The sequence below is a fragment of the Macrobrachium rosenbergii genome, chromosome 26 (assembly GCF_040412425.1).
Source record: "Macrobrachium rosenbergii isolate ZJJX-2024 chromosome 26, ASM4041242v1, whole genome shotgun sequence".
Taxonomy (NCBI): Eukaryota; Metazoa; Arthropoda; class Malacostraca; order Decapoda; family Palaemonidae; genus Macrobrachium; species Macrobrachium rosenbergii.
The window spans coordinates 3,662,411-3,689,344 of NC_089766.1; the positions used below are offsets into that span (position 1 = coordinate 3,662,411).

The 26,934-nt window shown below is 37.6% G+C and overlaps 3 protein-coding genes across 3 annotated transcripts in view; 2 read left to right on the forward strand and 1 right to left on the reverse strand.

The window, feature by feature from the left end:
* Nucleotides 1–17,744, reverse strand: part of LOC136852937 (beta-glucuronidase-like) — a 38,607-nt gene extending 20,863 nt beyond the window's left edge. The window contains exon 1 of the mRNA XM_067127942.1: nucleotides 17,580–17,744. The gene's annotated coding sequence lies outside the window, so the exon portion shown is untranslated. The remainder of the gene's footprint in view (nucleotides 1–17,579) is intronic.
* On the forward strand, nucleotides 1,564–11,265 carry LOC136852940 (carbohydrate sulfotransferase 9-like). Its single transcript, XM_067127947.1, has 8 exons — nucleotides 1,564–1,697; nucleotides 3,696–4,150; nucleotides 4,880–5,040; nucleotides 5,597–5,696; nucleotides 6,391–6,521; nucleotides 9,045–9,161; nucleotides 10,220–10,399; nucleotides 10,974–11,265. Exons 2-8 carry the CDS (start codon nucleotides 3,719–3,721, stop codon nucleotides 11,077–11,079), a joined length of 1,227 nt encoding a protein of 408 aa, XP_066984048.1. The 5' UTR covers nucleotides 1,564–1,697; nucleotides 3,696–3,718; the 3' UTR covers nucleotides 11,080–11,265.
* Nucleotides 13,910–26,145, forward strand: LOC136852934 (alpha-1-inhibitor 3-like). The gene is made up of 26 exons (XM_067127918.1): nucleotides 13,910–14,044; nucleotides 15,796–15,965; nucleotides 16,127–16,386; nucleotides 16,952–17,068; nucleotides 17,276–17,433; nucleotides 17,693–17,789; nucleotides 18,113–18,328; nucleotides 18,575–18,718; nucleotides 18,820–19,023; nucleotides 19,251–19,430; nucleotides 19,941–20,115; nucleotides 20,688–20,828; nucleotides 21,046–21,101; nucleotides 21,237–21,297; nucleotides 21,801–21,909; nucleotides 22,015–22,243; nucleotides 22,403–22,632; nucleotides 22,783–22,865; nucleotides 23,157–23,278; nucleotides 23,521–23,671; nucleotides 23,989–24,122; nucleotides 24,344–24,448; nucleotides 24,769–25,057; nucleotides 25,278–25,426; nucleotides 25,538–25,750; nucleotides 25,953–26,145. Exons 1-26 carry the CDS (start codon nucleotides 13,953–13,955, stop codon nucleotides 25,998–26,000), a joined length of 3,933 nt encoding a protein of 1,310 aa, XP_066984019.1. The 5' UTR covers nucleotides 13,910–13,952; the 3' UTR covers nucleotides 26,001–26,145.
* The last annotated feature ends 789 nt before the right edge of the window (nucleotides 26,146–26,934 follow it).

A 26,934-nucleotide genomic window follows, 5' to 3' on the forward strand; every position in this document is an offset into this window, starting at 1 on the left:
TTCTACTGAAATATAACAAGATTATATATATATATATATATATATAATATATATATATATATATATATATATATATATATATATATATATATATATATAATAGAAACGAGTCTATAATTCAATAAACTAATTATTTCGATATACGCACAAGGGCATACAGAAAATCACTGATAAAGACAGAGATAGCAAAAACAAAAAAGACGTTAACGAAAACTAAGTGATAACAGATGCCGAGTTTAACCGTTCGTCGCCAGTGACTAGAAGTGTTTACCCGTACCGCGCTGGGCAAAAAAATGAACTAATTTAGATCTTGACCTCGCCCGGTGACCTCTCGCACAACATAACGTTAACTCGATAACAACCGTTGAACGGATTGCATAGACAAATAAACGTGAAACATTAATGGAAAAGGGAAGCCCATCTGGACGAAACTAGGGAAATTATACCAGATTTAGGCATCGAACCCATACCCATATATACGAAGGCTCTGGAAGCAGAGTTAGTTAAAAAAAAGGCATCAGGGCAGGGAGTGTGCGAGATGTGTGGAGAGGTGACTGTGAAAGCTCGAACAGACTTGTGAACTTATATAAAATTTCTGAATGCCCATAGTACAAGTGAAATTCTAAGTCCACGAATTTTACGATGTGCCTTTTAAGATAAAGACTCGGTCATTGCTACCCATTGAATGGCGGAGAAGTTGTACAGTTTAAAGACTAAATAAATGTAATAAAGGGGAAACAAATTTCATTTAACCAAAATTAATAAAGGAAGAACTTATGGAATATTGAAAGATAGCCGACATCTGAGCACGATAAGCGAAGTTCCAGCATAGTTAAATATCGAGCAACTTGTTCCTACGGAAGTGAAAGCAAGCAGTACAACAGACAGATAATAAGAAGTGCATGCCTTCCCCATTACACACACACACACACACACACACACACACATATATATATATATATATATATATATATATATATATATATATATATATATATATATATATATATATATATATATATATATATATATATATATATATATATATATATATATATATAGAGAGAGAGAGAGAGAGAGAGAGAGAGAGAGAGAGAGAGAGAAAGAAAATTACCTACGCTCTCTACGAATATGACCAAATCTATAACAATAAGATGCAGCATGGTCTACCCGGCAAAATCTGGTCTAGGCCTTAAAGCACAAAGTCACAGCACAAGAAATTAAAACAAATAAAAATAATCAATCAGTATTTTTTAATTTTACAAACTGTCACTTGACAACAGACAAACAGGTATGTAAAAGTTTGGAGGAGCTAAGCAGCTGATAACCTACGTGTAATAAAAACTCTACTGTAGTTATTTATTTTAGCAATGGAAGTCTGTTCCTTGAAGGCTGACTAGTAATAATAATAATAATAATAATAATAATAATAATAATAATAATAATAATAATAATAATAACAGATGTGACTTCTGAGCCATCCTCAACCATTTCCATCAAGTAACGACGCTATTTCAATAAAAAATATATAACTTTCCACCAAATTCCACAGGTGGCGCCCAGAAAAATCATTAAAAGTCCTAAATTTAATGACGATGCAAAACAGCTGTTCGGAAACCGCTCAGTCAAATGTCAAGCTCAAACCCTTAACTTCAGTGTAATCACTTCTGGCATCCGGAAGGCGACGGTAGTGCGAGGTGAGTACTTTGTAACGGCCCATCATCTCTGTAGCGTTACGAGTGGATTTTGAATTTCATAAACACGCAAGTACAGGTAGGATTGGAATGGAATGTCAATTTTAGGCCGCAGGCAAAGCGCTGGGGACCTAAGGGGTCATTCAGCCCTGAAAGAGAAACTGAGGGCAAAAGGTTTGAAAAGTGTAACAGGAGGTAAACCTCAAAGCAGTTGCACTTTGAATCAATTGTTAGGAGAGGGTGGAAAGTAAGATAGAAGGAAATCTGAGGAGGTACAGTAAAAAAAGGGGTTGCAGTAAAGGGAATACGAATCACGACCAGGCAAGTAGTGTGTATTATTAAAGCAAATACACACACACACACGCTGATATGCCATGCCATGAAACTAATACACTGATCCAGTCAGGTTCAATTAAACGAGGCGTGGCTGAACGAAAGTCTTAATGGATCCAATGACATTTAGACTTTTAAGTGGTCCTACAAAGGTTGAACTCAGGATACGACTGAGCCTATAAAGAGAACTGGGAAACTAAACAGGACAGGGTGAATAAAACAAAAATGTAAAAACTCAGACCTTTTTTCCTGTGGTGAGGACATATATCTGTTTGAGATATTTCGTGTTTAACATCTATAAAATAGTGCCAAGTGTCTTTGCTTTACCTATTGACTTGCAATGTAAGTCAGTTAAGAACATAAATGTTATTTCTGTTATTATCCAGGAAAAAGCTATCACAGAACTACTTATAATTGTAATAAATATATGGAAACATTTCCAGGAACACACACAGACATATATACACACACACACATACATATATATTTAAACACTCACAAACTAACCAATCTACTCTATTCTATAAATTATTCCCAGTATTGCAATCACAGCACATACCTTAATCACCGCATCATGCATTCTAACTCATAAGCTATGAAATGTGACAAAAATACGTACAAAGAAAAAAAATAAAAGCAAAATTCGCCTAAAATTCCGTTTCCATGTCAAAAACAATGAGTATGTGCCTAGGATACAAGGATGGATTATGAAATTCAGGCATAGAAAACCCACCAGTGGGACCACAAGGCCGTTCTATATGGCTAGGCCCTGTACACACTGATTTCCACCAAACTAGCCACTTTACCTGTGCAATGTGACGCGAAAACGTTGTCTACAGAGCTTGCAATGACTGCGATAATGTTCAAAAAAACATTTTTCTAAGACTGGATATTCAGAAATCAGGGGAATTCCAGAATACAAGTCATGGAGTCCTGGAAGACTCCATGGCAGAGATAATATTCCAGCAAGGACGTGGTCTAGATCTCACATTAATGAGTAAGACCTCGAGTTGAAAGTCCAACTGTTCCAGCCATGTCAAGTGCCTGTTATGATACAGAGCGGCAGAGGAGGAGAGTCATTCAGAAAAACAGCATTAATTATACTGTCTCAGGAGATAACCGTACTCAAGTCCAGTGCTAAATTTCATGTACTGAATTGAATTTAGGCCAAAGGCCAAGCACTGGGACCTATGAGGTCATTCAGCACTAAAACGGAAATTGACATTAAAAGGTCTGAAAGGTGTAAAAGGAGGAAAATTCGCAGTTGCAATATGAGTCAATTGTTAGGAGAGGGTGGAAAGTAAGATGGAAGAAAAATGAAAGGAGGTATAGTAAAAGGAACGAAAGGGGTTGCAGCTAGGGGCCGAAGGCACGCTGAAAAGAAATATAAGTAGTGCCTACAGTGCACCGCATGAGGTGCACTGACGGTAATACCCCCTACGGGGCAAATTTCGTGTATGCTAATTTGAAGTCACCTACCTGAATAATTTTAACAAAACTATATCGTTCCAGATATTCATACCTACAAACAATCATCTGCAATGACCTTGGCATGATAAGAATGGACGCTGGGTATTTAGGAACACCAATTGCTTGCTGTTAGTTGATTTTTGCTTTATTTCGCCCACACATGACTCTAAAAATGACCTTTTCAATGTTCCCTTTCAGGCTGAGTTATCGTTCCATCTACAATGGTCAGACTCCGGAAGTTTTACAAGTTCTTGAGGTCCTTGCCTGTATATGCTTTCACGATTTTCTTAGTCGTGATATACTACATTTACAGCAGAGACAGAAAGCCCGAACAGCTGAACACATGGATGGCCAAAAGACAACTCCTCTTCAATTTTCCACCTGAGAAAATTAACGAAACACTCCAGGGAAAGTTGAACTTTGGTCTGATCCGAAACATCCGGTGGGAAGTCGAGGTTCCGCAGAATTCGTCCATTCAGGAGATCCTGGATGAAAAGGAACTGGAAGCCAAGATTCGAATGGAACGGCGGAGGAACCACGTCCAGGAACTGTGCACGGAACCACGATTCAGTTGGTGTCATATCGATTCAGTGCTGTACAACCGAGTTGGCATGTTCTACCAGTACAACGCCACTGTTTGCACTATTGCTAAGGTTGGTAGTGGTCACTATTTACTAAGACAGCCTCATTACTATGAAAACAACTGCTTTTATTCATATTTCTTCCTTGGACAGCAAAAAAAAAAAAAATGAAATAACTACTCTTACACTCTGAATTTGACTGAAAAATAAAAGTTCAAGAAGAATAAATGTACAAATTCATGGGAAAATTCTCAGTACTGTGAAAACAACTGCTTTTATCATTTTTCTTCTTCGGACAGCAAAAAAGAAATTGAAATAACTACTCTTACACACACTCTGAGTTTCGCTGAAAATTTCAAATTCACGAAGAATAAAACAAACTTTGTGTTTTATGGCTAAAACCATCAGTCTGACATTATATAACCTAGGTGTGAATACCAGGGTTTAATTATGCGTATAATCACCTCACACTGAAAAACTCAGGGTTAAGCGTAGTGACACATGGAGCAATATATCAATAAAAGATGATAAAATTTTGCACTAGAGCCAGAAAGAGGTCATTGGACTAATTGAAACCATTTCTCACAAACCTGCTAACACACAGGAATCAATTTAGCAATACACACGCAATGCCTAACACAGCCATTTGTTTGTGTTCAGTCCTAAAACAGCTGTCAGTTAACCATCTTGGCAGTATTATTAGATCTCGTAGGAAATTAAGGGATGTGTAGTGAAGTGCACACATAAATAAAACAAAGAAAGACAGATAAGTATGTCTGAGTGATTTGCTTTCATAACCAGGCTGGATCCTCCACTTGGCGAGCACATCTCAGGCGTGTAAACAAGGGCCCGCCCTTCAACCAGTCTATGGAAGATGACGTCATCTGGAGAGCTTTCCTGAGTCAGCCGAGAGAGACTGTCTTAGAAAACGTAGTTGCCTCGAACAAAATCATCACAGTCAGGTAATATGGTCCAAATCTGTACAGTGTTTTAAGTCTAAAACATCTAGGTACACAAGTGACAGCTCAAATGGGCATGTCTGGTAGACCACTGCTTCTCCAGAGCAGGCTGCACTGGTGTCCTAATGTCCATATCTATATCTACAAAGGATAACATTTTAACGTCACAAAATCATAGGCCTTTCCATTCGACTGGCAGCATCTCTGAACCTGTCACGCCAGTCTGATAAGATAATCAATCTATATATTATGTCCACCTATCTAGAGGCACTGACTCATAATGGCTGCAGTGTCTCTTAAGATACCCTTGCCTTAACTTGGCAAGGTCTATCATGTGTGTTATTTTCTAACATGACCCATATTCTTTGGAAGCTTGAATTTCAGGTCAGTGGCCCCGTGGGCCTGTACCATAAGAATAGGGTTCATCTTCTGCATAATAATAATAATAATAATAATAATAATAATAATAATAATAATAATAATAATAATAATAATAATAATAATAACAACAATTGGCTACCATAACTGCAGCTACTTTCAAATTGATTTTCATTTACAGACATCCACTGACTCGACTGGTCTCGGCTTACCGGAACAAGTACGAAGGAGGAAAGCCGATGCCCCGACACAGGCCAAAGTTCGAGGACAGGCAACGCAAGGTGAGTTCACCTGAGAATCTTCGACTCGACTTATGAGGTCAGTGATTCCGCCAAAGAATTCACCATAAGGCTCCTTAGTTTTGCTGACGAGCTTACATATAGTGAGTTATTACTGGAAAGAAAATAATGACGTATCATTTGTTTAGTGTACGAACATTAAAAACTGTATATATATAATATATATATATATATATATATATATATATATATATATATATATATATATATATATATATATATATATATATATATATATATATATATATATATATATATATATATATATATATATATATATATGCATAAAATGGGCCTCATGGTGTTATACTAAGCATGCTCTACCCCCTCGTTAGAACACATGAGTTCGAATCATGAGCTTGAGTTCGAATCCCGAGCTTGTAAAGAGTATTGCAAGCACCTCCCGCAAACCTACGCAGTGAGTTATGCACCTGACAGTCACTACACACTAGTGGGCCACTGGACATGAAGAAACTTGCAATTCCAGAAGTTTTAAGTTACTTTTTGACAGGTATTCCTCGTAATTACATCAACTGTGATCCCTAACATTTTAATATTTATTCCTACCAGTGAGTTACTATTATTATTATTATTATTATTATTATTATTATTATTATTGTTGTTATTATTATTACTGTTGTTACTGATTTAGTTTAATTTGTTTTCCTAACACAAGCGGATAGCAGGAAGTTACTGGGACGACAGATTCTACCAATTCTGGATGCCCGCCCTGTTCGTCAACGACAAAGTGCCCTCTGATACCCACCTCAAGGTGGGCATGAAGGACCCGATCGACCCTAGCGTAAGGTAAGATAAAAGGAAAGCCTCAAATTAATTTCTAAAAGGTATAAGAAATAAGTTTCAACTAAACAAATAAAATTAAGTTAATTTAGTTATAAGAAGTGCTTGCAATTCGTTTTTTTCAGATCATCTGAAGTGCATCTGCAGTAATGTTTGAAAATGTAATATTTAACACTGATTAATTTTGTAGAGCGAAGCATTCATGCGCTCTACAGTTACAGAGCAAAGAAGCATGAATACATGTTCTATAGTTGCACAGTGAAACTGCTCTACAGTTACAGAGTGAAGCATGCATACTTGCTCTAGTTACAGAGTGAAACTGCACTACAGTTACAGAGCGAAATTGCTCTACAGTTACAGAGCGAAGAAGCATGCATACATGTTCTACAGCTACAGAGTGAAACTGCTCTACAGTTACAGAGCGAAGCACGCATACTTGCTCTACAGTTACAGAGCGGAACTGTTCTACAGTTACAGAGCGAAGCACGCATACTTGCTCTACAGTTACAGAGCGAAACTGCTCTACAGTTACAGAGAGATGCGCGCATACTTGCTCTACAGCTACAGAGCGAAACTGCTCTACAGTTACAGAGCGAAAAATGCAAATGTTCCACAGTTACAGAGCAAAGCACGCACATATTGGCATCTACAGTTGCAGAGCAAAGCGCGTTCTCACCCACTGCGTAATTAAACATCATATGTTCAGGTTCAATGATGAGAGGAACACCGATCATTCTGATAAGTGTTTCTAATGGCTTAATGAACTCGTAATAAAATTTTTATGGGACGTTTAAACTTTAGAGCAGCCATCTAAAATTACTTAATGTCCCTTACTGAGAGAGAGAGAGAGAGAGAGAGAGAGAGAGAGAGAGAGAGAGAGAGAGAGAGAGAGAGAGAGAGAGAGTTTAATAAGGATAGAGTGTGAGAATAAAATCTGGGTTGACAGTGTGTCAGTGTTATATATAGAGTTTCCTATACACACACACACACACACACACACATATATATATATATATATATATATATATATATATATATATATATATATATACATATACACAAGTACACATATACACACACACACACAATCATTAAGCTACAAATGTCGTTTAATATCCAAATCGCTCTGCCTTGGAATAATATATGCATACTGCCCATGCGTGAGCGAGAAAGAGCGTGGACAGGACCACTTAATTTCATGCACGTACATTTTATAGCCCAACAACTTGAGAAACATAACGCATGAAATGTGAGCAGATAACAAACAGCAAGAATATATTACGGCAATTCAGTCCTGCCACGCAGCCACCAACGCTGATGATAAAAAGATTAATATTATCATCATCATTATTACCAAAATAAGATTTTAAACACGTGTAGCAAGCCTTGAACAGAAATGATAACTTCTTAAAAATAAAATTTATCTTTTAAATTAACTCTGAACCTCTGATTTTGCTTGCAAAGACAGTTAGGCGCGGGGGAAAGAGAAAATAAAATATCGGAAATATCGAATTCAATATGAAAAGGTGTTCTGAACGTGCGAGAGGAACCAGAATCAAAATATTTCAATATAATTTCAGATGTCACTCGAGTCAATGCTGCTTAACGGATTCTCAAGATGTATATTTGAATTCGTGCCGAAATACAACGCCAGGTTTGAAATATATAACCTTGACTGCAAGAGAGTTACCAGGGAAAAATGTGAGGAGTTATGTGTGTATGTATGTATGTGTGTGCGTAAGTATGTGTGTATGTATTTATGTATGTATGTATATATGTATATTATATATACAGTATATATACCTGTATATATACATATATGTACACACACATGTATATATATGTAAATATGTGTATATATATACTTATATATAATTATATATATATATATATATATATATATATATATATATATATATATATATATATATATATATATATATATATATATATATATATATATATGTGTGTGTGTGTGTGTGTGTGTGTGTGTGTGTGTGTGTGTGTGTGTGAAATCCCATTACTCAGATATCCTAAAATAAAATATTCCAGCATTTATACGAAAACAACTGATACATCTACAACCACCACTTCCCAGACATTAAACAATTAACCCAAAATCCTTTTCCCAGGCACAGGAAAATCGACGAGGAAATCTTCAAAGGACAGGGAAATTAAAATCACCAGAATATGCACAAGTTTACATCATTTCCCATAATTCCCATGGCCTCGAAATGGTAGTGGAGGAAAGTTTTAATAAGTTTCCTGAGTTATTGCTTGGTATCAACGTCAGTTTCAAGGCTCTCTCTCTCTCTCTTTCTCTCTCTCTCTCTCTCTCTCTCTCTCTCTTCAGCAACGAGAAACCAAAACATTTGTAAACGTAAAAAATTGCATAGAATATTTTCATCATTTTCCTATTGATTCATACACCTGACATGATGCACACAATCTCTCTCTCTCTCTCTCTCTCTCTCTCTCTCTCTCCAAAACATACAGAAGATAATGTATTAAATGTGTATTCTATTGCAGGTATTCCACCGAAGAATACGAGAGATTGTATCACTTCCTCAGGCCCAAGTTGTCATTCCCACAGTTCCTAAGATTTGTGGTTTACCAGCACGAGATAGGGACGCCAGATGCTCACTGGTTAGTATGAACAAATAAATAACAATAAAGAGAGAGAGAGAGAGAGAGAGAGAGAGAGAGAGAGAGAGAGAGAGAGAGAGAGAGACTTAAAATCCAAAAATGGCCATAAATAAAAAATGACGTTTTTCCTTTTGATTCATATATCTCATGTGATGCAGACAATCTCTCTCTCTCTCTCTCTCTCTCTCTCTCTCTCTCTCTCTCTCTCTCTCTCTCCAAGCTAAGAGAAATCAAAATATCTGCAAACATTAAACATTACAAAGGAACATTTCCTTTCGATTCATACATCTAACTCGACGCACACAATCTCTCTCTCTCTCTCTCTCTCTCTCTCTCTCTCTCTCTCTCTCATGGAGGCCATCCCAAGAGTGGACGATTTGGAGAGTGCAAACCCGTCACTCTGGCGGAAGGACTTGTTGTAACCTTCTCTCTGCCACAAAAAGAAAAATCTTTATTGAAGCAATATTTTTGGACTTCTGACTGTGGTTTTTGTTAGAGCAAAGTTAATTAAGTGAGGAGATGAGATAGAGATAATTAAAAGATAAGTGGTTTGTTTCGACATAAACTGAAGACGATATATATATATATATATATATATATATATATATATATATATATATATATATATATATATATATATATAAATATATATATATATATATATATATATATATGTATATATAAATATATATATTTTTTCTTGACAGGAGAATGGCATTACGTTAACGTGAGGTTTCTGCTCTCATAAACAATACTTGTGTAATGAGAAGGTGCTATTAAATTTAATGGGGAGAAAGTGAAGCCTCCTGTAAATATATATATATATATATATATATATATATATATATATATATATATATATATATATATATATATATATATATATATATATACATATACAACCATTAATCTCGACACAGCAAAATACACACATAAATACACTTATTTCTAAAAGAATATTAAACTATACACTGTATATTCATGACTTTTGAAATATTGCCTATATACCTGTAACAACTATAAAAAATAATATAGAAATAAAACTTCTGCGCCTTCAGGAGACCCTATCACACCACCTGCTGCCCCTGCCACTTCGATTACCACTTCGTCACGAAGATCGAGACCCTTTCTGAGGACCTGGCCTACGTCTTCAAGGCCCTGGGCATTCCGGCTGACCCTGACACCTCCATGAATCAGCTTAGGTCAAACGTGGCTGCTTCCATGTACAAGGATTTCCAGTAAGTTGTGACTGGAATGTCTGAGATGTTATCAGAAATAACTGGGTCATCTCAGGTCACATATTCGGCTGGAGAATGAAATCTGAGTGACCTGGGTCATCTCAGGATGTTGGGGAATCTGGGATATTATCTGAGTGACATGGGTCATTTCAGGTCGCTGGAGCGTCCGAGATATTACCTGAGTGACCTGGGTCATCTCAGGTCATTTATTCATCTGTCTTAGAGTCGTGACTTTTGGGTCTGTTCTCAAATCTTGGTTTAGTATTTGCAGTGAAATTACCTTCAATACTGATAAAACTGGGTCATCCCAGGTCATCCACTCATCTTTCTTAGGGCCGTGACCTTAGGGCCAATGTTCTCATAGTTTTGGTTTCGTAGTTACTGTTGAATGACCTTCTCTGCTGACCTACCCAGCGACTCAGGTACTTGATAGACAAGAATGTTGTGATAAGGGGGTCCCACTTAAAAGAGAAGAGATTATAAAGATTTTTTACGCAAAAATGAAAATGGTTTATAATGACCAACCAATCACAAATTAAGCTTAAAAACTTCTTACTTTTATTTTTTATTCCAGGTATTACCGTGAAGTTCCTCCGGCACTGAAGAAGGACGTTTACAAGTGGATTAAAGAGGACTTGGACTTATTCGAGTACGAACTTCCTAAGAATTTCCTGAGTTAGACGTAAATCTCAACTACAAACGCCGTATTCTTGTGTATGGCTACATTAAATACGTTTGTTGTGTTTCTTTGTATAGTTACGTATTATGAATGTTTAAACGTATACATGTATAATGCACGGATTTAAGAGTATGTGGTTACAGGTAACTTATGTCCAAAAAAATAGAATATACAATGAGATGACATATATGTGTAAGCATATTTTCCTTTTTCTCAAGAAAAAAAAAATATAATGGTCATTATCACATTCATACTTACTAGCGGAACTCCCCTATGTACACTGCGCCACTCACCTCTATCTTACAAACACTGCACCACTCACCTCAATCTTGCGCATACTCACGCTGGGTTGATATTTCAATCTTTTTCGCCTATGGCTACATTTTACACTTCTACACACTTCCATACCTGTAACCCAGAGTGGTGTGAATACCCAAAGGGAAATTTCAAAATAAGCAACGTTGGGTCTGGTCAGTACTTGGTTGGGTTACCTGAAGGGGAAACTTTTTGGTGCCAATTAATCTAAGTGAAAACAGGTGATAAAATCCACGAAGGAAAGGGAAACACTGGAGTGCTCCAAGGCCTTTCGACTCTTTCGTCCTTTACTTAGCAGATTTTATCTTTATTTATATATTCATCACGTTCCATATTTTCGTGATTCAGTTATACATACATACATACATACATACATACATACATACATACATACATACATGAACATCAGGCATAAAGACGACCACGGGAAAACTTCATAATTACCCAAATGACATTCAGTCCTATTCAATGCTTCGTATACGAAGGATTCTGGAAACTCATTTGGTGAGTCTGTAGGATTCCTTTGCTCTACTGTAAGGGACCTTCCTATACAACTTCCCCCCCCCCCCCAAAACCCCTAGGTCCCAGCGCACGAAAGATATCATTCTTGAGGCTCCAGTGGGGATGACAGTCCCTGAATGTGTGTACGATAAGTACAGTTGCACTTGTAGATTATAAGCCAAGGAAAGTCCAGAGAATATAAGTAAATTGTTTGTTTGAATGTGAATATTTCTTATGAGTTTTCGTAGTTATTTACTTACCTATTACTTTATATATATATATATATATATATATATATATATATATATATATATATATATATATATGTATAGTCATCAAATCTGCTGATTCTCAAGCTTAGGAAGTAAAACTGAATCGAGGGTATTTTCAGATAAACCCGAAATTCGAAAGAAGCTTAAGCTGCAGTCATAAGCTTAAGCATTTTTTTTTTGACAGTGAATTTTGTGATAATGTGCCATATGATTATGATGATTATGATGATGATAGTGAAGACAGTATCACAGAGTGTATAAATGACTAAGTACTTTTGGTTGTATGATCTGATCAAATAAAATAAAGAATTTTAACCTGAAAATTAGTCTGGTATGGGCCACTAGGGGTCACAGTGAGACTTACGAAGCCAACATGGGTACACTTATCAGCAGTCTGATATATTTACTGATGTCGGAAATCCTACGTGGATGAACCTTAGAAGCTGCAACGCCAGTTTAATTTATCTCTATAAAATAATAGCAAGTGATAAAGCTTACAGGAGGGAATATTATTTATTTTAAAAATTAATATTCTTATGAATTCATTTTGTATATACTGATTATTAAGAACTGACAGTGAATGGACTGGACAGACAACTACGTATTAAGATCGTCAATGAACCAAGAATTTTTATGAATGAAACCTGGGATAAAAAGAGCCTGAGCAAATACACAAAACGAATGAAATTACTATAAACAAACACCGTAACTCTACTGGACATTCGACATTTGTAACAGGCTGACCTTGAAAAACGAATCGAATCAGCCGATCGCGACTTCCGGGACATTTTCCCACAGTAATCGAGAGATTACGTTCGATTACTCGCTGTTATTTCTAGAATGATTACGAATAACAGTGTCTTTGGGGGCCGGTGAGGACGGTGCGATAATAACAGGGGAGAACGGATTGGAAATGACGATCAAGAATAAAGAAAAAAAAAAATTGATTTTTCGGCTTCTCCTTTAACGGGACCTGATGTCTGCCTTCATGCACTGGAGGGGGGGAGGGGGGGGGGGAAAGGTTGTCGGGTAACTGACTAGGCGACTTGAAGGAGGTCGGGTCGGAGTGGGTCCTGGGTCGGACTAACAGTGATATGGGAGGGGCGGGGGTTTGCCCTTTTCAAGACAGGGTCATTCAACCCCGGTACCAATCCCTGAATGCCATCCTTTCCACACTGATGAATAAATTAAGGTAAGTAATAATACAGCATTCGATTTACAAGCGATAACAGCAAGTCATGTAGTTATTACAGTTACAGTTATATAGCCTTACAGGGTTTGGAAATTATAATATCATGCGTCTTATGTAGCTTGAATTTCACTCTCCCGTCCTCAAAACTACTTAATTTTTCCTTACCAAAGCTTTTCAGGTTGTATGTTTTGATATATGAAAGATATCAAAATATTTTTAAAGCAAGCATGGTCTCGCTACAGACAATGACATACGTAATACTAACAGCAAATCAATTCAGATAAATTACAGGTGAATGACACAAAGTCTGTAAGATTCGAGGCTTAACGCAACATCGGACGTTGCTCGGGTCAGGTTCCCAGATTCCCGCGCATCATACCCACTACCCAGTCGCCCCCAAACCTACCCTTAAGTCACTCCAGCCCTGCTTGAAGTCTAGGTCAAACCACGAACGCAAGCATTCAGGCAAGCATGCATAGAAAAAAACACGATCGCCTTATTTAGGAGCGTGGTGCATCTTTCTATTAGCCGGTTGTAGGATGAAGAACCTGCTTGCTCCAAGCTCTGCTATAGTGCATTCAGCTGCTTGTTGCGATGAGGCTAGGTACAGGGATGGCTTGTGTTGCTGGCAAACTCATAACAGGAGTGTTCTTTGCCCTTGTTTGTTGCACGGGCTCTTCTCTAGGGTGAGTACACAAACCATATCGTTCCCTTTCTACTTTTCCGTAAAAGAAAACTATTGTAGAGATGGCTATTTGTCAGTCCGTCCGCACTTTTTCCTGTCCGCTTTCGGATCTGAAAAACTACTGAGGCTAGAGGGCTGCAAATTGGCATGTTGATCATCCACCCTCCAATCATCAAACGTACCAAAGTGCAGCCTTCTAGCCTCAGTAGTTTTTATCTTATTTAAGGTTAAGATTAGTTATGGATCGTGCGTCTGGCATCGCTTTCCGGAGGCGTCGCCGACGAACATTCTCTTGACCGCATCTGGGGAGCAACTGAGCGCTGCCCGGTCGTAGCTGAGAGTTTCGTGCAGCATTATACGTTGCACAGAAACTCGATTGCGCCGGAGAAACTTCGGCGCATTTTTTACTCGTCTGATAGCGTCAAATGTGCATTTTTTCAATTATCTGAGGTTGCCGGACTGACAGTGATTTTTTCATTGTCTTTTCGTTTCAGGAATGTATAAAGTCTGTCTCTCTTTCACCATACATCCTGAATGGTGAGAGAGACAGACTTAAAACTTTGCTGAAACAAGAATACAGTGAAAAATTCACCGTCGATGCGGTTACCTCAAATAATCCCAAAACAATTTAAAAAACGCAAATTCGACACTTTGCCAAAAAGGGGTCGATACATTGTAATATAGATTGCTAATTGGTATAAAGCGTCTCGGAATTGGAATATAGAATTTAGGCCGAAAGGCCAAGCACTGGGACCTATGAGGTCATTCAGCGCTGAAAGGGAAATTGAGAGTAAAAGGTCTGAAAGGTGTAACAGGAGGAAAACCTCAAAGCAGTTGCACTATGAATCAATTGTTAGAGAGGGTGGAAAGTCAGATGGAAGAAAGAGAATATGAGAGGAGTGACGGATAAGAGTCTGCCACGCGTCGGGTCTTGGGAAAACGGTGTATAAAATTATTATTATTATTATTAGTTCATTTGTTGTCGTTTCTGACGTCTTATCCATTCGAATTTCAATGAATAGCATATTCAGTCGTCGTTAGTTCATATTTTACTGACAGGGGATATTTGTCAAAATGTTTACAATGTCGTAGGCATGAAAGAATGCGTTAAATTAGTTATGGAAACGTAGTTTAACCAGATCCCCAATTTACATTCTATATATATATATATATATATATATATATATATATATATATATATATATATATACAGTATATATATATATATATATATATATATATATATATATATATATATATATATATATATATATATATATATATATATATATATATGTACACAGTCAGCCCTTGGATTTGATTTGTTAAATGACCTGGCGTTCAAACGCATGAGGTCAACGACGCCCAGATAACGGAAGCAGAACCCTTGCCTGTGGTCAGAGGTGGTGTGGGGGGGAAGGGGAGAGGAAGCAGAGTCACCTAGCAGTTTTCTGTTAATTTTTCATTATCACTTCATGGCAACAAACCAATCAACAGTGCAAACTTCTTAAAAATTGTCGTGCCAGGGCACGATAATGAAGCCCTAAGTCTTGTTGGCCACAGACATAACCAGTATGAAAGCCCTTGACTTTTAATACATTTGTCCAGTTGAGAATTGCTTTGGGATGATTTACAAGACTAAAGAGAAAACACTGGCTTACGCATGTTCATTGTCTGTTAGCATGCCATAAGTGGACCACAGTCAAGCAATTACTAATGGCAACTAACTGTCTCGATTTCTGACCTAACCAGGAGCTACGTGATCACAGTCCCCAAGAAGTGGTTTCCTGGTGGGGCCGTTCAGGTCTGCATCCAGGTGAAGAACCCTCTGGCGCCACCAGGGGACGTAATTGTCCGCATTCAAACTGCTGAGTTCACGGGCAACATTCAGCTGTTGCAAGGATCTATACAGGTGCCACAAGGTAAAGCTATTCTGTTCACAACCTAGATTACTGTGTTTGGTGCTCATGAAGCTGATGACTTGAGCTGTAGGTCTCTGAGATGATGATGATGAGCTTGAATCTTTTTAAAATGCACAGGCTCAATAGCTTTGTCTCTAACTACGGAAAAATATCCTTTTCAGGTAACCAGCACTTCTGTACCGACATTCCCCACTTACATACGCCACAAGATTCACTACTTCAGAGGCAAGGAACCGATACCGTGTCCATCGTTGGAGAACTCGATGGCATCGTTGTCAATCATACCCGCAATATCGATCGTCAGATCATCTACAAAAAGACGATTGTCCAAACAGACAAGTCCCTGTATAAATCAGGGCAAACTGTCCACTTCAGGGTGCTTGCTCACTCTGGTCCCCTGATGGAGATTTCTACTGAAAATGTGAGTGTTTGGCACAAGAGTGACAAGTTCTTTAAAAAATAAATGCTTTACAGTACATGGCATACAGAGTGAGGTCGAGTATGAGAGATTATTTACTTTGTAATTCAGAGCCCATGGTTTTTGTCATTTCTGGTCTTCAAAATGTATTTTGAGATCCAATTTCCATGAATCTCCATATTTCTGTTCCTTTAAATTCTTCTCACACCAAATACATTGCACGAACAGTTCATCTTGAAAGCTTCAGCCATCAAGGATTGGCTCAATAATGCCTTCATACATTCCCACATTAACTTCCAAGGATAATTCAAGTCACTTCCAGATCCCATTACCCTCCTTGCTTCACTTACTATGTGACTCAACTCTTCCCTCATCGTACTGCAGTATTTCCTCCCAAATACCTATAAGAATCAAACACTCTTGTCTGCATCTACTTAACCAACAGCTATTGCTGGCCAGCCTAGAAAGACTTAAGATATTTAGGTAACCAACTATTAATGTTAAGTTTATTGTCAAACCAAGGCTCACATTCCTGATAATAATTTTAGTTTGTGCCCTCATTTTCCAGTACCAGGAGATCTCCGTAACCACTCCATCTCAAAACAGAATTGCCCAGTGGTTAAATGTTGACAACTCCAAAGGTCTGGTTCACCTGTCACTCCAACTCTCCAGTGAGCCTGAGGAGGTAAAGTCCAGTTCCTTGCTTCTCTTTCACCTGTACTTTCATGAGGTCTAATATGTCAGTCTTCAAACCCTCTGGATGATAACTATCTACAGTTTTTCCAAAATCTTTACTTTGGACGAGATGCTGGAAGCTGAAAACTTCCACATTTAATTAATAAGCTCTAGAGATCCAATTTGCTTTTAATTAGAAGAAACTGTCTATAAACAGGGAGAGTACCAGATCACAATCGTAAATGGAAGGAGTGCAGACACTATTACAAACTTTGAAGTGAAAGAGTACATCCTGCCCAGATTTGAGGTCATTGTGAAACCACCTAAATACATCCTGGCAACAACCAGAAGCTTTACCTTTACTGCATGTGCCAAGTAGGTTACTTAATATGACTATCTCCACTACATTTGTGATATTCGTGCAATATGAATACTGTATAAGTATTTAGCATGTGGAAAAATAAAATTTGTCGCTGGTGTGCTAAAAATCATGAAACGATAAAATTCTAGAAATAACATACCTCAAAAGCCATACATTTGTAATGTCTTCAACCTAATACACCTCAGCTATACACATAAGTGCCTGACTTCAATCTGGTAAAAGCTGTTACGTATTCTCTCATATGTCCAACAGGTACTCTTTTGGTGAACCAGTCAAGGGGAATATTTCTTGGGAGGTCAGCAACCTGAAAAAGTATGGATGCAAAACAGTCATCTCCAAGAATGACACTGTAAGGAAGTTGTAGATATTTATTCCAGAATTATAAATCTATCACAGAGTATACACATACCAGTCACACGCATAAGTGTGTTTACCAGTCCAGTCATAATTCTAAATGGCAAGAGAGTCTAGATAATTCATCACAATTGAAACATTCTTTGTACTGCACGCCCCTTCACTTATTCAACTGCTAGAGTAGCCGAAACATACTTAAACACTTCATCCCGTTATTACTTCCGAGTATATTTCAAAGACTGCTTTTAAATGCAGTTATTTAGCATGACACTGAGCTTTTTTTTTTTCAAGTCATTTAACTAAAGCATTCATCTTCAGATTTCTGGTTGCAATGACTTAACAGTTGAGTCCACTGATATACAAATGACTGACTGCAATGTAAACATCATCAAGGCTGAAGCTACAGTTACAGAGGACGGTACTGGGGCTGTTGAGACAGGAAAGGGAGAAGCCAGAGTTGAAAGAACGGCAGTGCATTTTGAACCACTCTTCCAAGACAACTTCATGAAACCTAATTTGCCATCTACACTGAAGGTACACCTTTATGAGTTCAGCAATTGCCAGAAAATGCATTTGTATATTTGTGAAAAATGGTCACCTGAACATACTACCATGAATATTTGCATGTCTCTGCTAAGTTTTCCTTGACATAACATGAATTCCTTGCTAAGTGACTCAGGTTAATGATACTGTGAAACATTAGATATTTTCTGGTTTACTCTCCTAATACCAAAGTGGGAGACCCATCAAGAGTGAGCTGATGAATCTGTTTTTGAAAAGGTAGTGGCTAAGTCTCCAGATGGATCCCCTGCTGGTGGTGAACCCATTGAGATCTGCCACGGAGGATCTTGCATGAACATCACTACCACTTCAAAGGGCATTGCAAAAGTTTATTTAACCAATTTAAACAGTCAGAAAGTTGTGGTGAGTAGAACACAGTCTGCATTCAATTGCACCATGAAGATAATTCACATAACTGTCAAGGACACTCGTAAACACGATTTGATTTCATTTTCACCCAATAGATGAAACGCGTGATGACAAGAGCATTTTTGGAGGAAGACACCTTTGTTCACTTTGGGAAGAGGTTTCACTCTCCGTCCAACTCATCCCTTCTTATCCACGGTCCTGAAGATATTATCAGCTGCACCAGTGGTGAGGAAACCAACTTCACTTTAATGGTCTCATTTGCAGCTGTTCGGCAAAAGTCTGCTGTTGTAAACGTTCAGGTAAAATCTACTAAAAAAAGGTTACGTCACAATAAAGAAACACATGCACCTATTTTCACTACAACCTATGAACTTACACAACAGTTATTTCAGTCTATATCCACCTGAAAATATGAACACCCACCAACAACAGGGATTTCATAAATGAAAAAAGGCTTACTGAAAGCCATTGGTTAGTAATGCTTCTCTTTTATCACACATTACTGTCTCATTTCCTTAAACTGCAGGTGATATCCAGAGGAAAAATTCAGTACTTCAAGTCACAAGAGTTTGAACTGACTCCCTCTGAATTACCTTTCGAAGAAGAACTCTTCCTAGAGCCTCTGTCTACTGCACCAGCAGATACTGTCACGGGAATTCTCAACATTCCGATAAGTCTGCCCTTGACTGCATCGCCGAAGATAAAGGTAAGGAATAAAAATGGTCTATTTAAAGGTACTTATAACAATTTTTTGATAAATTCTACTTTCAGTCAATCATTAAATGTATATATTTCAACAATTTACGCTTACAAATACAGCCAAAATTTAAAGTCTTGTATGATAAACACCAGAATTCTAGCTTTGAAACTAAAAACCCTAGTTGACTGATTTATGAAATTTATGCTGTCAAGCCAAGCAGTGGTGCACTTTCAGCCATTCAGTGCTTAAGATGGTGAGGAGAGTGAGCTGGAGTGGTTGGAGAGCGAGATAAAGAGATCCCGACAATAAAGATGAAGTACCAGGGTCTTAAGGTGTAACTGGGAGAAAACCCCCACAGTTGCACTAAGAAGTAACAAACAACAGACGAACTGAAGCAGGGATAGAGGTAAAACAAGGCTAGAACGAGGTTGCAGCTAGGGCCCAAAGGGATGCTTACTTACAGCACTGAATCCCTACAGGGAACGAACTCTTGTCAAAACTTATTTATAATTACAGGTACTTGTATGGTACATAAGAGACGATGGAGAAGTTGTGTCTGATGTGAAAGAGATGATTCAAAGGAAGTGCCTACCAAACAAGGTTGATATTGCCTGGTCCGCTGACAGGACACAACCAGGGTTCACATCCTCGCTGACAATAGCTTCTGCTCCAGATTCTATATGTAGCTATGGTCAGTTGTCCAAGCATTTTTAGGTTATAATACCCAAAGTATTGCATGATTTAGTATCCCAACTTTTAAAAATTGTTTAAACTTATTATCTTAATGCCAACTGTCTTACTTCTGCCACACAAAAATTCTTTGTGTTCAATAGTAATTCCATCATTCCTGTGCATATTATGGATCTTCATACTGTATATACCTTCATGTGGGACTCAGTGTTCCTATAACAGATGTACTGTGGTTATTATTTTCATTGTTTTAACAGCTCTACCATTAGGTAAACAAATATCAGTAAACAGTCAACAGTAACATCCAGTTGATCAACCTTACTGACTTCTGAAACAATTAAATTCCTTCGCTTTGCAGTCATAGTGGGTTCAGCTTCAACTGATGAAAGTTATACCAACTCAAAACATAGCTTTATAGACTTTTCTTAGACACTAGAATTGCTATAAAAAAGAATCACACTGGCTTCTTTAGTGCATCTGGGTTAATCAGCATACACGAATATGAACTTTAAGTGGATTTTGTAAAATTATTCCAAATAAAAAAGACAAATTCGTGTTTTTCTTGAACCGCAGGAGTGGTGTCAACTAGTCGGGATACTGAAACTGTCGAAAAATTCTTTTTCGACGACTACAGATACTACATCAAACCTTGGATTCATCCGCAAGCTAGGGACGAAGAACATTGCAGGAGGCTATTGCAAGCAGGTTCTAAAGGTGAGCTGAGATTCGGTTTATTTCTCTATTACCAACTAAGAATCTCTTACTCCTGTAGCTGCAGTGAAAGCTGTGTGTGGTATGGCACCATAAAATTGTATCCAAAGCAAACCTAGTGAAATACAATTTTTTATTCCCTCATAATAACAGATTAAAAAACACTAGTTTCTACCATAATTCATCTTCACTCTCTCAAATATGACCATTTGTCTTACAGAAAAAGGAAAATTCAACTATGCAACCGATTATGTTGATACTCTACATATGTTTGATGTAAGTAGGAAATTTAAGGAAAATTCATATAAGGGTTTTTACAATATAATGAACATTTATCATCATCCCTAATCTGAATAATGACTGTATTCTTAATCCCTATATGAAATATTAACTATTCTTTGGTTTTCGCAGCAATCCGGGCTTTACATTTTCACGGATCTCACACTGGAAACTAGACCTTGCGTCAAACTAGGTAAGAATCTCTAGCATAAAAATACCTGTAAAATATAACTCTACTTATTCCTTGCACCCATTCCTTTGAAACCTTTCCGTCATCCATACATACCTTACACACCTTCGTCATTCACTCAATCACACTTTACCACCATGCTGCATGTGTCAAACTAGGTAAGAATCTCTAACATGAAAATATTTTCTAACATCAATCTTCTATAACGTACTAGGCAAATTTTAACATTACTAAGACAATGATATAGAGCTTCAATTACAAACCAATTTGTTTAATGAAATCTATAAATCTGGTACACCAAGTGCATTCACAGTAACTAAGATATAAATACCTCATTGGGTCAGATACAGGGAACTAACATTAACTTACAAAAAGCACATATCATTATAAACTGGTGCCATCAAACATTGCAGATAATTGTGTGAGTATAGCTTATATTAAAAACAAATCTTGCATCTCCTGAACATCTCTACAAATAGTAGAAACATCTTGTCCCATTCTTACAGAAAATGGCGATCTTTACGAGAGAATGGAACGTTTTTCACCACTAGAGTCAGGAGACGACTCAACAATGGACGCCCATGAAACCTGGCTTTGGAATCTGGTAGTCATTCCGTAAGTGAGCATTCTTCACTGATGCTACAGCATATTATTTTATTTTCAATACTAAGTAAATTTTAGTATAATACTTTAAACTCACATTAACCACTTTCCCTAAAGGTCAACTGGAATACTCAAACAAGACGTGGAGGTCCCAAACACCATCACCGAGTGGGTTGGGAAGGCCGTGTGTGTCCATCCGCAAAAAGGTGTTGGGTTATCAGAAGGGGCTTCTCTCACTACCTACACTTCCTTCTTCGTCGACCTTGCGCTCCCTCCTTCCACCACAAGAGGCAAAGTTCTGCCAGTCAAGATCTCTGTTTTCAATTACCTTCAGCAACCCTTGCCAGTGAGTTTGTGGAATGAAATATTTTTTGTTATTCTAATTGGTAAGACTCCATTAAATTTTTTTTTTTATGATGAATACACTATCAGAAAGTGGCATCAACTTATGCCCAAACTTACTCAAAATAAACAGCTAGTATATGCTCTTATTTCAATTACCCAGGTGATGGTCACCCTGGAGAGCAGTACAGAGTACGAGCTGGTTGGAGAAAATGATGCAAGTGGCTGGCCAGCTGCCCAGAGAGTATCCTGTGTTGGATCACAGGACAAACACGTCCATACACTAGCAATAAGACCCATTATCACTGGAGACATGAACGTTACCGTCAGAGCCTTCGTGGACACTGAGAATTCTATACCCTGTGGGGATAAACCCCTTAACATTGACAAAAAGTAATATTATTTTGAAAGTTATGGGATGCAAAATATTGTGTTATACAGGTAGTCGTTCCAAGTCAGTCAGTATTCTACAAAGTCTACAGAAAGTTATTATAATCTTGAATGTTAATATTTTGCAACCAAGAAAACAATTTCATTTTCTAGGTATGAACTGGTGAGTCCCATCACAGTTAAATGGGAAGGTTTGCCAAGGGAACAGACATGGAGCAAATATCTTTGTGCAAAAGGTAAGTCCAAGTAATGTTCAGTTCTTCACATTAAATAATAACTGCACAAAGTTGACGTATTCCTTCAGGAGACACCACTTCTTTGAAAACTCGAAACTCCAGAAATTGTTGTGCTACCACACAAGACTATAAACACTGGGAAAGGATTTTATCAAAAATAAAATGCATTACTCAAACCATGTGTACTACTTCGATGAACATGGGACTTTACAATTTTATGTTACAAGGAAATTTATGCATGCCCATATAATTTTCCAGTTAGTGTACCCCTTTACCTGTCTCATGTTGCAGGAGATGCAGGAGGACAAGGTTCCCTAGAAACGGCAGAATTAATCGTACCCCCTGGTACAGTGAAGGGATCTGAAAGGGCATGGGTCACTGTTGTAGGGGAAAAATTAACCTTACTCTTCCCGGTGAGATTTTGTTTCAGTGTTTTTACGCATTACCTGTCATACCTCTGATCCCTAGAATACTATCACATGGTTGAAGTCACTAGTTTTTTTTTACATTTATAAATATTATATTCAAATTACTGTTAATTGCTCAGTGGTATTTATAACAAAGCAGTGTCGTGCATGCTTCCTTAAGTACTAATTAAATTATGCAAATTCCAATTAATTTTTCCACAATACTGATAACTCCAGTTTAATGACAGCATCTTGGACTCCTCGTTCATCTGGCAGACGGATCTGGAGAGGACAACATGATTAACTTTGCCATTAATACAATCGTCCTAAAGTACTTGCAAGCTACAAGACAAGACATTCCAGAAGCAAAAGAATCAATGCTCAACCTCGTAAGAACAGGTAAGTTCCATCACCTACAGTTACCGCCATTCAATAGCAAAGAATATTAGTTCCCTACATTGATATTCCAAGCTCAGATGGTACACATCTTAACCTGCCATGCTTTAGAGGTTCTCAATGGGCCTTTGTTACCACTATATGATGACGGATACTCATAGCTAAACTCCATCTTGGTCTTGAGCACATCCGCAGCATTAGTAACCAGGCCCTTGAATTAAGGATCCTACAGCATACAATACCAGTTTAAAACTTGCCATACCAACACCAAATAAAAATCTTGGATGGATTCTATCTATCTCTGCTACATTTTCTTGCAGGGTACAAACGCCAGCTGCTATATAAGCGTTGGGATGGTTCCTACAGTGCTTATGGTAATGCAGATGATTCTGGCTCCAGCTGGTTCACTGCCTTTGTCATCAAGTATTTTGCTCAAGCAAGAGAATTTATACTGGTTTGTGCACGGAAATTTACTTATGGAACTTGACAAAACAACCTACAATTTCATAATTAGTCCTTTGATATAGAAAGCATGAGAGCATCTTAAAATTTAAGACTAATAATAATTATCTTTTTTCATGTTGAATTTAGTACCTCAAAGGTTAACCTGGATTTGGTTGCTTACTCTGACAGCATTAGCATACATCCCACTAAATGCACATATAATTCTTTCAGATTGATGAAGGCAGCTTCAAAGAAACCACTTCGTGGTTAATAAACAATTATGGCAATGAAAGCTGCGCTGAGTTCATTGGACAAGTATTCAGCACAAAACTGAAAGTAAGTCAGGACAGTCAATTTCTTGTTTGTTACCAATCTGCCTACAGAGGTTATTGTATTTGACATTTCTGATATATTGGCATCTACAATAAATAGTTATCAACAGTTACCACTATATAATATCAATTAAATCATATTGTATCTCGAGTCCTTGAAATAAAATTAATGATTCACATGAAACAATGACTATAATCTCAGATAAGAAGAACATTATTGGTTCAAAATTTTGTTTGAGAAATTTGGCTACTCAAATTCTAGCAGACCATCAATACTGAACAATTAAAACTGCATCCATAATGAAATAATAAAATACTTCACAGAGAAGCTTTGGTACTGGAGAATCCTCACGTGTTCCACTGACAGCGTACATCCTGATATCTCTCCTGGAATCAGGAGTTTCCACATCTGACCCCACTATGCAAAAGGCTCTGAGGTGCCTCTCTGAAGACAGTTCTGGAGACTCTTATACGGTGGCCTTGAAGGCCTATATTCTGGCTCTTTCTGGAAGCCCAGAGGCTCCTGGAGTGCTTCAACAGTTACTACAGCAAGCTACAGTTACCAATCTCTCAATGCACTGGGATCTGCATGGGGGAATGCCCGGCCTTATACGTAAGATCAAACAAAGAGACACTCTAGCAAGAAAATAACTGTTCTCATTAAAGTTATTTCAGAAATAAATTCTTAACGTTCACTGCAAATTTATTTAGAGGTGGGACAGTCAATTCATATTCTATTTAAGTTAACTGTTACAAATAAACTTGAAAGTATATGTCAGTGTCAAAGGGGTATCGCACACATTTTAAAACTCTGTGGTACTTCCTCTCCACAGCAAGCACCAGGGTATTAGAAGTTGAGACAGCTGGATATGCCATCTTGGCAATGATGACCACAGATCCTCCAGCTTACGAACAGGAAGCAAGAAATGTAGTTAGGTGGCTGACCATTCAGAATGACATCTACGACACAGAATTCATACAAGTAAGCGAAGGTTTCGCCGAGCTTGAAGTGTTGTTGATTCAATTACACTGGACAAACTCCTCAAAGTCAAACACACGGATCATTCAAAGTCCTCATACCTTTCTCTTTCAGGATACAAATGTTGCTCTTCAGGCTCTGGCTACCTACGAGTCGACTCAGTACCAGGGGGACTTGAACGTGAGTGCTATAGTTGAAGCTCACAATTTTTACCACTCGTTCCCCGTAACCGAATCTAATCAACTCGTACTGCATCAGTTGCCATTGCCGGCCATTCCAACTAATGTCTCCTTTAGGATGGTGGGGCAGGGTTGTGCTATAATTGAGGTGAGCATAAACAGTTGAATTGTATACATTTCAGAAGTTGTGCAAGTGGAATAGTATTTAAACTCAATACAATATTTGGAAACATACAAATGTTTTCCCCTTCACAGAACTAAATGTCTGACAAATTTCACCTTCACATACCAAGTGTAATCACAGTTCAACTTGATATTTTCCTACTGATGCAATTCTTTTTCTTTTCTAGACTGTTCTCCAATACAATGACCCCGAGCCTGAAGCTAGCAATGTATGAAAGCTGGGATTCAACTACCGAACTGAAGAAGATCCTTTCTGTGAGACCCCAAGGATGATATAATTATTTATTTGTTTTTCTACTATAGCAGAGATTCTGCGGAGTTCCTACGTTGCGTGACACAAGATGAAAACTAAAAGCTTAATACCATGACTCATTTATGACACAGCGTTTGGGTTTTTGTTTATTTAATGAAAATCTTGGCTTATTTTAAATTAACCTGCATTCAATCTGAATACTATTAAAATTCAAACAACGTCAACAGAAAATAATAACTGTCCCAACAGGTTTAATTCCTGTTACAGTGTTACACATGCAATGGGGTCAATTGATGGGTGTGCACGAAATATTGTGCACAGACACATATGACACTTTTTAGAGGACTTGACTAATGCCTTCAATACCCAGAGGGCATTCCAAGTAACCATGGTATCACTGCAATGCTCCGAGGGCACTCCAGGTGACCTAGATAACTTTATGCTTCCCTGGGTCAAGTGTAGATGCCTACATGTCCAAGGATTTGGAATAAGGTCAGTTGAAGAGGGAAAATGGTCGAGTGCAACTAATATATATAATATATATATATATATATATATATATATATATATATATATATATATATATATATATATATATATATATATATATATACACACACATATATACACACAAGCAAAAAGTAAATGAAATATACCCAACAAATATATCCACATTCAAAACAACAAGCAAACAATCAAATATTCAAAACCGCCGAAGGCTAAAATCAAGCATAACAATAATCATTACCAAGGAAAACCCATCTTCAAATAGCCCAAACGACCTTCAATCCCTCAGGAAAGGATTACGAAGACTCCTATAATGACTCCGCAAGATTCCTTTCCTCCTTCCCTTCATATCCTTCGCTTATCTCCGCAAGGATTCATCTTGAAGGGCC